An 11,179-nucleotide genomic window follows, 5' to 3' on the forward strand; every position below is an offset into this window, starting at 1 on the left:
AGCCAGACATAGACAGCCGGTTGATTTATCCAAGATTAGCCAGACATAGACAGCCGGTTGATTTAACCAAGATTAGCCAGATATAGACAGCCGGTTGATTTAACCAAGATTAGCCAGAAATAGACAGCCGGTTGATGGAGTTCATTTCTTTATGTTTGTTATCAGAGATGTACAAAGTCTAAATTTAGTGGGCTGTTTCAGAGCTGATGTGCTGTGCGCAGTACTGTGTCCTCTCGTCTGCCTGACTCAACATATTTCTGGATCCCCCTCCCCCTCTCTGCCCAGGCTGGCACGTACATGCATGTCTGTAGACTCTATACCCAGCATGCTTCACTTCTCTCTGTGCTGTGGCGCGCGTGGGACTCACTGCATTGCAGCCCTGTGTGCATTAATTGGCAGAAAGACAGCAGCTCAGAGGGAAAGTGCCGTGATATGAAGAGAGGAAGATGGGAAGAGAAAGGGGGTGATGTCTTTCCCTGTGGGGATGTGAAGTGAGAAGTTTCCCAGTTTGGATATCTCTATTTGCATTACATTTGGAAGGCTGGGTTGTTGTCTGGCTGGAGGGAGTGAGTGAGTGAGTGAGTGAGTGAGTGAGTGAGTGAGTGAGTGAGTGAGTGAGTGAGTGAGGGAGGGAGGGAGGGAGGGAGGGAGGGAGGGAGGGGAAATACCACATGACAAGAATAACAAGATACTTTTATCTAATTTCCGATTATCTGTAATTTCATGTATTTGTGCCATCATTGCGCCAACAGTGTGTATTCTAGCTGGTGTTGTTTACATTGCTAAGCAGTGATTAAATTACCAGTGAATCTACAAGTTTTCTTAATATGCCAAATGTTAAGAGTGAAAAAAGGATTGGCACACACACACATACACACATCATGTTTCCCACACACTAGACACTCCCTCTTTCCCTCTCTATCCCTCTCACTCAGTTGTTCCCGTTACATCTCTCCCTCTCTCAGTCTCTCTCTCTCTTACGTGTGTCAATCTGTGTCATGGTTGTTTTATGTTCACAGCTTCCTTCACAGTCCTTAGCAGAGACACTCTCTGTACAGTAAGCTGCTGTCTAACGTTTCCCTGGGCTTTCCTCTGTCACACTCAATGACGTCTGGGGTCCTTTTTCCCGCTCTAATCCACCGACAAACAGCAGTCCGGGAGACCTGCTCAGTGCCTGTCCAAAAATGCAACCAGACAACAGAGGGAGCTGTCTACCTGAACAAGCTAACATAGTGAACCCAGTGACATCTCACTTGGAGAACTCACTCACTCATGTTTAAAATCCCCCAAGAGACAGTCACAGCGTTTTAACAGACACTCCCAATGTGATACTTGCACAAACGCTAGCAAGTTTAATCTTTTCCGGCATTCAGAATCAGTAGTGGTAGTGGTATGAGCTGTTTAAGTATGAGTCACATTCTCAATATGTTCTTGCATCAAACTGGAGATTTCAGGGTGAATGACAGGGCTACTTTCAACTGCACATTTTAGACAGTATAATTAACTCATTTTCTCTCCTTACTTTTTTCTCATTCAACTCTTATTTTATTAACTTGCTATTTTTATGACGTTTTCTATTTTTTGGCCGTTGCTTAGGTTCAGATAGGAGCTGAAGTTTCTACAACGCTATTGCCTTTCTTAGCGACGTTCCCTCTGTCTCAACTCCCCCCAGTCTCCGTCTCTGTTTGTCTGTAACTCTACCCTGTTTTTTTTCTCGCTCCATCCCTCCCTCTCCCTGTGACATACGTATAGATGCTGCATTGATTGCACACAGAGAGCCTCCCACTCCTTTCATCATTGATGCGCTCTCTCCAGCTGCAGCAGCACTTGTTGAATTCAGCCCTGGGAGAGGGAGAAGGTGAGGGTGAGGGTGAGGGAGAGGGAGAGTAAAAGGAGAGTGAGAGAGAAAAGAGCGAGGGAGAAAAGCTTTGACAGGGAGAGAAAACGGAGGTACGGAGAAAAGCTTTGCGAGAGGGAATGAAAACAGAGGGAGGGAGAAAAGCTCCGAGCTCTAAGTGAGACAGAGAGCAAGATAGAGTCAGAGAGTGAGGCTTTGAGAATAAGAGAGAGCAACAGAGTGCTTTTTTCTCTCCTGCTTTCTTTTCTGGTGTTGGCGCGTGAAAGCTTCATGGTGTGTCCACTCTCCTTTCCTGAGGATTGGGTTGTACAGGTCAGAGCTGTCTGCGATGGATGGGATGTGTGTGTGCGTGTGCACGTGTGTGTGTGGTGCATGTGTGTGTCCATCCATGTGTGTGTGAGAAAGAGGAGAAGAGAAGAGAGGGATTGTGTGTGTGTGTGTGTGTGTGTGTGTGTGTGTGTGTGTGTGTGTGTGTGTGTGTGTGTGTGTGTGTGTGTGTGTGTGTGTGTGTGTGTGTGTGTGTGTGTGTGTGTGTGTGTGTGTGTGTGTGTGTGTGTGTGTGTGTGTGTGTGTGTGTGTGTGTGCGTGTGTGTGTGTGCGCGTGTGTGTGGTATCTGTGTGTGTCCATCCATGTGTGTGCGAGAAAGAGGAGAAGAGAAGAGAGGGATGTGTGTTTGTCTGTGGAGGCGGGAGAAGGGGATGTGTGTGTGTCTGTGGAGGAGAGAGAGGGGGATGACACTTTTCAGTTTGTATTCCTGGAAACCTTTCTGCAGCATTGCTCAATAATGAAACTGGCGAGTGAGTGGGGAAGCAAAACACAAAGATAAGGTTCATGGAATGAAGGAGCATATGCAAATACATCTGGGGAGCTTGTCAACCTGTAACTGGTTGTTATTGTAAAGGGAGCTATCAAAGTTAAATATATTTGTGTCTCCGAAGTTATGTGTTTCCAGGGATAATGCATGTGTTTCCATGCTGGCTATAGTTTAGTTTATATAGTCAAAGTGAAGGAATCACACTTACGAGTGTGAATAATATGTGTCAATTATATAATTACATTGGTTATATTGACTTCCTTTTATCACTGAATTCCACTACTTTGAATTCTTACTTTGCATATTAACGGAACATTATTCATTCATGTTTTTATACCACATTTCTGCAGTTTTCAGTGAGGTCTGCCAAAATGATGACATCATTTAATTAGTTCATACTTTACAGAAAATGTGATTTTTAAAAATATTATTTTAAGAATTTCTTATTTTTATAGTTCTGTGAAATCAAGCCATCTTAACCAAAATTGGCGTTTTACAATGCCCTCATTCAAAGGAATCGATGTTCATGTGTTTAAATAGCTTCCTCTTCCTTTTTCTCTTTCTGTCTATTTCCCACCCTCTTTTCTCTCTCTCTTTGTTCACACACTCTTCTCTCACCTTTCTTTTTCTGATCTCTCTCACACTTCACTCTTTCTTTCTCTCACCCCAGCCCACTCTAGCCTCTCTGTCACACATCTCTTTCACTTGTCTTTCACCTCTCTTTTTGCTGTCTGTCTCTAACACACTGAACTGTATCCTTCTTTCTTCTCAAATTTTCCAATTTGTCTAATCCATCCCTTTCCTTCTACAGATGTATCTCTCACTGATCTTGTCTGTGGTGACTCTTTAAAGCCCCTCTTCCTCCTCCTCCTCTTCCTCCACCACCATGTCCCAGCTGCTCCACGTGGAGATCCCCAGCTTCGGCAGCACCGTGCTGGGCTCCCTCAACGAGCAGCGCCTGCTGGGCCAGTATTGTGATGTCTCCATCCTGGTTAAAGGCCAGCCCTTTAAGGCCCACCGGGCTGTACTAGCCGCCAGCAGCCTCTACTTCCGAGACCTGTTCAGTGGCTCATCCAAGAGCCAGTTCGAGCTGCCCTCATCGGTGACTCCCGCCTGCTTCCAGCTTATATTATCCTTCTGCTACACGGGCAAGCTGACCATGGCAGCCAGCGAGCAGCTGGTGGTGATGTACACCGCCGGGTATCTTCAGATCCAGCATATTGTGGAGAGGGGCATGGACCTGATGTTCAAGGCCAACTCGCCCCACTGCGACTCCCAAACGGCTGCTATGGAGGAGCAGCAATCAGGCTCAGAGCCACAGAGTCCCAGCAACAACACCCTGGCTGGGGCAGGGACCTCAATCCTGGGGCCGCAGGGCTGGTCCCCCTCCCTGGTGCTGCCCACACGGAAGATCAAACTGGAGGGATGCGATCCGACCCCACTGGGGTTGCCCAGCCTGAGTCATCATAAGAGAGGGTCCTCTTCATCTGACCTGGGGGGACGGCTCTCCAGGGGAAGCTCATTGTTTTATACAGGTTCGGTCGGGACCACCATCTTCCCGGGGATGCATCCCTACCCAGTGGCCGGGGGAGAGAGGTCCAGTCCTGGGGCCTCCAGCCTGCCCACCACAGACAGCCCTACCTCCTACCAGAACGAGGATGAGGAGTTTGAAGAAGAACCGTACGACGGGATCACGGAAGAGGCCTACAGTCAGATCTATGGGCGCTCAGCCAACCCATATGGAAGTAAGTATCAACTGTTGCTGGATAATGCTGTTACTGTATATCTTTTACCTGGTATTTACCTTACATGCTAGCAATTGTAGTTTTCTAGAAAATACTTTCCAGGACTGCGTCACATAAAGTGCTGCCCAATTCTCTGATAACCTCTTAGCATGAGAATATCCTTTGATGTCAAAGCAAAGGTTCTCTTGCAATATCTCACTTCATGAGTCAAATGAAGCCATATTCCTTTCATTTTGAAATGTAAGAATCAAAGAATATGTTGCATATTATACAGACAAAAACAGCCATGTAGAAAAATGGTTTTAGGGGGTAATATTTAAGAAACGTATTACTAAATGTTGAGCTGGAGAATGGATCAGGTTAGTACTCTTGTATCAGGTAACACATTTGATATCCAAGCGTGCCAGTTTTGTAGGCTGTCCTATACATTTTTCTTACAAAATCATGAATGGATGTGTCATAAATAATGTCACATGTGACTTCATAAAATGGGTTTCATATAATGGATCTCATAGCATGTCATAAATGATATAGATAATTTAGGCCTTCTTAACATTAGCATTGCGTCATGTCATGTTTATAGTCAGTGGTGATTTTAGCATGTAAATCTTGGTGGGGAAAACCCAAAGCAATGTTGGGGGATGCATGCCAGCAAAACCACTACACAACACTAAACAATAGATGAATTGCACTATAACGGTGACAAACGGTGCCCACAAACTGCTAGGGCCTACATAAAGCTGTCCCAACAGCAGAGTCCCAACAGCAGTCCCAACACCTTACCACTGTTTCACCAGGCTATCAGCTGAGCCTTGTCTGGCGGTGAAACAGTTCAACCACATTTACTGCCTTTAAAAAAAAAGCATAGCTGATATGGCTGACTTGCTTAAACAAATATGGCTTCTACTGACAATTGAGATGTACAAACTATGTCATAAGGGAACAACAAGCAGATAAGATGAAATCTGTAATTTCGATTAATACATTAATGAGCGAGTTAGGATGAACATAGTCAATATAACTACAGTATTTGTTCTGCACTTTTGAATGTACAGCGACAGAATTCAGAACATGGGCCGTTCTTACAGTGTTCTCCCTTTACACCAAGTCAGAACCATATAATAAATATAGGGGACATATAAGCAGACAATGAAGGCTCTTACAAAATTCAATGATTATATTTATCTAAAACAGGTTACAGGCTACATGTGCACCACCAAATCAGAACAGTAGGCAAAATTAAGAGGGGAAAATAGACCAAATTATTAGGGTGAGGCACATGGACTACTGACAGCTTACTACACTACATACACTTGGTATTACTTTCTTATCTACAGTGTACATATCTCCCTGGCATATTACATCACTTATGCAGCAGCATACAAGACATTTCTGGACTTACCTTATTGTGCTGTGCTTACTTGGAACAGGAAGGTGGTGCGGCGGTCCTTCGTTGGACTAATTTTGTCATCAAACTTTGTCATCAAAGTCTGGCATTCTCTGGATTTATGGTGCTTTCAGGACAACTGGGAACTCTGGGGGGTATAATCATGATGATGTCAGTGATCTTCAGGTCGTAGCTCTAGAAAGAGGCCTGAGTTCCCGACTTACAATTCCGAGTTGGATGACCATTCCAAACTTATTTTCCCAGTCGGAGCTCTTTTCCCCGAGTTCCCAGTTGTCTTGAACTCACTTAGGTCTGATTTCCCAGTTCCGAGTAAACAGTTATTTTCTGAGAGAGGCAGAAATCGTGCTGGATTGAGGGTATGGCTAATGTTGAATATTTATCATTTTAAGCTTGGAAAAGAGACCCTTAAACCCAGAATTGGTACCACACACCCACTCCACTGAATTGCAGACCAGTGATTGCTTTGCAATGCTTACAGTTAGCCACTGATTCCTTCCAAACTACTCATAGTTGAATTTGCGATTTAGAACTGGTTGTGTAATGTTTATGTCCAAAGGCCGAAGAGCATTGTTTTATCTAGAATTTCTTTCCATTATTTATCTTCATATGACAAGGATTAAAAAATATTTACCAGTAGATTTGACTTGATTCATGATGATGACTGCTAGCTAAGAATATCAAAGTATGATGTTGACATGATCAGTCCCAACAAAGCTACTGTAGATATAACTTGATTTTATCTGTGGCCAATGATCTTGAGCCTTCTTGGATGGGCACTTCTAATGTAACTCTATGGCAGCACCCAAGGGACTTGAATTGTCGAGCTCTACCCTTAGATTTGGCAGTGAAGCAGTGTCATCATGAGTGACAGAACACTGAGCCAATCACGGCACAACTAGAGAACATTACCAACCCCTACGCTCCGTATTTTCCGCTGGCTGCCTCACCACCACAGAAAGCACTGAGCTAGGCTGAAACCCCTGCATTTTGGAGCTGCCTTACTCAAGAAAGCATAAAATAGACCATGTTTATATGGAGGGTTTATTAACTCAATGAAATGTATTTGACTTTTCTTTTACATTGATTGCAAACTGATATGTGACAAGTATTAATGGAAAAATGTTGTTGCTGTGGGGCTTAAAACAGGCACTGAATGACAGGTCGCCACTGCTTATGGGACTTTATATAGGCATTTGGGAAAGCTGTATGAAGTTCTACATTTTACTGTACATCGTGACCAACAACAGCTCCTTTATCACAACTCTAATGCACACACACACTTCACTCTCCCTACTGCAGTGCTTCATATTTTTTGCTGCTCAAGGCATTGTTATTGGACAGGTTTGTCAAAGTCTAGAGTTTCAGGATTCTATCTGCAATCAGTCAGGGCACCCCAGGGTGACATTGTGGGTTATTTGAGAGTGGTGTGTGTGTGTGTGTGTGTGTGTGTGTGTGTGTGTGTGTGTGTGTGTGTGTGTGTGTGTGTGTGTGTGTGTGTGTGTGTGTGTGTGTGTGTGTGTGTGTGTGTGTGTGTGTGTGTGTGTGTGTGTGTGTGTGTGTGTGTGTGTGTGTGTGTGTGTGTGTGCGTGGCATGCGTGCGTGCGTGCATGAGCATGTGTGTTTTTACTATCAGGTGGTGGTGACATTTTGCTGGCCCCCACAAGGAAAATTGCTATTTTAGGCTTAGGTTTAGGATTCGAGTTACAATTAGGGTTAGGGTTAGAATTAGGCTTGGGGTTAGGGTTAAGGGAAAATAGGATTTTGAACTGGAATCAATTGTTTGGTCCCCACAAGGATAGAAGAAGAAACGGGTGTGTGTTTGTGAGAGAGCACATCTGGTGTGTGTGGACGTGTCTGGTGTAAGTGTTTGTATGTACCGTATCTTCAGGTTAATGGGATGTTTTTGGGAGGGAATCCAAAGTTTGAAACCATTAACTCTCTCTCCTGTGTCCCTCAAGGTGATGATACAGCACATTGCTTATCTGGAACTTAGAATTGATTAAACACCCTCACGACTAGATAGTAGTGTGTGTATGTGTGTGACTCTCATTCTCTTTGTCATTCTGTCTCTCTGTATTTCACGTAGGGTGAACACCTCCCTCTCTATAGAAAGGGTTTATAGTTCTATCCATAACTCTTCCCTATGAATTCCTACACTACAGAGTTAACCCTCCCCCTCTCCTCACCTGTCCCTCTCCAGTCCAGGACAAACCAGAGATGGCAGCCATGCCCCTGTCCCTGGAGAACCGCTCCTGTGTGCTGGTCCGTAGGGACCTGGTGGCCCTGCCCGCCAGCCTCATCAGCCAGATCGGATACCGCTGCCACCCCAAGCTCTACACCGAAGGAGACCCGGGGGAGAAACTGGAGCTGGTGGGAGGTATGCTGCAGGGGAGATTGATGAATAGTGCAAGGTCTCTGTTGGTCTTTGGTAAAAGGGTTGAGGTAAAAGGAATGGAAAGGGGGATACCTAGTCAGGTTGAGATTAGATGAAATGTTCAAGTTCAAGTTGATTTGCCATTTGTTATAAATACTTTGGAAATTGTATTCATAAGAGTTGTCACATAAGTGATGGGAATAAAGGGATACAAAATAAGTGATGGAGTGAAATAGCACTGTCAGGGTGATAGAGTACTTTTACAGCATAAATGTTGAATGAAAGAAATGAGAGGCTGGCAGAGTTGGGTTGTAAAGTAGTGATAGAAACACAGGGCAATGGAGTAGTGATAGAAACACAGGGTATTGGAGTAGCGATAGAAACACAGTGTAATGGAGTAGTGATAGAAACGGTAATGGATTAGTGATAGAAACACAGGGTAATGGAGTAGTGAAAGAAACACAGGGTAATGGAGTAGTGACAGAAACACAGGATAATGGAGTAGTGATAGAAACACAGTGTAATGGAGTAGTGATAGAAACAGGGTAATGGATTAGTGATAGAAACACAGGGTAATGGAGTAGTGACAGAAACACTGGGTAATGGAGTAGCGATAGAAACACAGTGTAATGGAGTAGTGATAGAAACAGGGTAATGGAGTAGTGAAAGAAACACAGGGTAATGGAGTAGTGATAGAAACACAGGGTAATGGAGTAGTGATAGAAAACACAGGGTAATGGAGTAGCGATAGAAACACAGTGTAATGGAGTAGTGATAGAAACAGGGTAATGGAGTAGTGAAAGAAACACAGGGTAATGGAGTAGTGATAGAAACACAGGGTAATGGAGTAACGATAGAAACACAGTGTAATGGAGTAGTGATAGAAACAGGGTAATGGATTAGTTATAGAAACACAGGGTAATGGAGTAGTGAAAGAAACACAAGGTAATGGAGTAGTGACAGAAACACAGGATAATGGAGTAGTGATAGAAACACAGTGTAATGGAGTAGTGATAGAAACAGGGTAATGGATTAGTGATAGAAACACAGGGTAATGGAGTAGTGATAGAAAACACAGGGTAATGGAGTAGCGATAGAAACACAGTGTAATGGAGTAGTGATAGAAACAGGGTAATGGAGTAGTGAAAGAAACACAGGGTAATGGAGTAGTGATAGAAACACAGGGTAATGGAGTAACGATAGAAACACAGTGTAATGGAGTAGTGATAGAAACAGGGTAATGGATTAGTTATAGAAACACAGGGTAATGGAGTAGTGAAAGAAACACAGGGTAATGGAGTAGTGACAGAAACACAGGATAATGGAGTAGTGATAGAAACACAGTGTAATGGAGTAGTGATAGAAACAGGGTAATGTATTAGTGATAGAAACATAAGGTAATGGAGTAGTGACAGAAACACAGGGTAATGGAGTAGCGATAGAAACACAGTGTAATGGAGTAGTGATAGAAACAGGGTAATGGATTAGTGATAGAAACACAGGGTAATGGAGTAGTGACAGAAACACAGGGCAATGGAGTAGTGACAGAAACACAGGGTAATGGAGTAGCGATAGAAACACAGTGTAATGGAGTAGTGATAGAAACAGAGTAATGGATTAGTGATAGAAACACAGGGTAATGGAGTAGTGACAGAAACACAGAGTAATGGAGTAGCGATAGAAACACAGTGTAATGGAGTAGTGATAGAAACAGGGTAATGGATTAGTGATAGAAACACAGGGTAATGGAGTAGTGACAGAAACACAGGGTAATGGAGTAGCGATAGAAACACAGTGTAATGGAGTAGTGATAGAAACAGGGTAATGGATTAGTGGTAGAAACACAGGGTAATGGAGTAGTGATAGAAAACACAGGGTAATGGATTAGTGATAGAAACACAGGGTAATGGAGTAGTGACAGAAACACAGGGCAATGGAGTAGTGACAGAAACACAGGTAATGGAGTAGCGATAGAAACACAGTGTAATGGAGTAGTGATAGAAACAGGGTAATGGATTAGTGGTAGAAACACAGGGTAATGGAGTAGTGACAGAAACACAGGGTAATGGAGTAGTGATAGAAACACAGGCTAATGGATTAGTGATAGGGAAACCTATTTCACTCAGGGAGCTCTCTATCATACCACCCAAGGTACATCTGTGTTTATGACACGGGGCCAGCTGATGAACTGTCACCTGTGTGCTGGCATCAAACACAAAGTCCTACTGCGTCGCCTGCTCGCCACGTTCTTCGACAGGTAAGTCAAAGCTAGTCTAAAGGTATTGGTTAATAATGACATTATTTACATGTTTTAGGTGTGACTCAGATTCAGAAGATGTTAACCTTGTCAGTATAGATTTATAATGATCTGTTTCATGTGGGGTCATATTCATACTCAAAATCCTTCCACATATCCAATTTACATTTACATTCCTTGCTTTCTACGTGTAATATATATGTATGAATGTATATTCTCAAGTCAGCATAAATCTATGGTTTGGAGTGCAGCACAGTCAGTCGTGTTGAGACATGTAATCCTATGGGTTTGGTGTTACCGCTGCCCTCTGGTGTTGGCTCTGTGTTTCTGCAGGAACACCCTGGCTAACAGCTGTGGAACTGGCATCCGTTCCTCAACCAGTGACCCCAGTAGGAAACCTCTGGACAGCCGTGTGCTCAATGCTGTCAAACGTGAGTCTGGCGCTGGTCAAATGTTGATCTTACATTGTGAAATATGGAGGATAATGGTTCATGGGGATGGCAGCCTCTGTTGAATGATTATTGTTTAAGAGTCAAACTATTGTAGATGATTTGTGAGATTATGACTGAAGAGGTGTGAATTCATGGAAGTTCAAGTACATTTTAACATCACTTGTTTAAGTGTAATATTTGTTTTATTATTTTTTTAAACAACGATCGACTATGCATATACAGTTCCAGTCAAAAAATTGGGCACAACTGCTCATTGAAGGTTTAAAAAAA

At 43.4% G+C, this 11,179-nt stretch overlaps 1 protein-coding gene across 5 annotated transcripts in view; it reads left to right on the forward strand.

Annotated features, from left to right (window-relative positions):
- LOC118387552 (nucleus accumbens-associated protein 2-like) overlaps nucleotides 1–11,179 on the forward strand; it is a 43,953-nt gene that overhangs the window by 22,072 nt on the left and 10,702 nt on the right. The window contains exons 1-5 of one of the 5 annotated variants that reach the window (XM_052525675.1): nucleotides 1,683–1,858; nucleotides 3,485–4,418; nucleotides 8,027–8,203; nucleotides 10,352–10,457; nucleotides 10,791–10,888. In XM_052525675.1, the coding sequence (XP_052381635.1) occupies nucleotides 3,560–4,418; nucleotides 8,027–8,203; nucleotides 10,352–10,457; nucleotides 10,791–10,888 (1,240 nt within the window). In that variant the 5' untranslated portion in view covers nucleotides 1,683–1,858; nucleotides 3,485–3,559. Of the gene's footprint in view, nucleotides 1–1,682; nucleotides 2,171–3,343; nucleotides 4,419–8,026; nucleotides 8,204–10,351; nucleotides 10,458–10,790; nucleotides 10,889–11,179 lie in introns of those variants that run through there. The other 4 variants (XM_052525676.1, XM_052525674.1, XM_035776019.2 and 1 more) reach the window with 4 other exon arrangements.

The sequence above is a fragment of the Oncorhynchus keta genome, chromosome 9 (genome assembly GCF_023373465.1).
Source record: "Oncorhynchus keta strain PuntledgeMale-10-30-2019 chromosome 9, Oket_V2, whole genome shotgun sequence".
Lineage (NCBI taxonomy): Eukaryota > Metazoa > Chordata > Actinopteri > Salmoniformes > Salmonidae > Oncorhynchus > Oncorhynchus keta.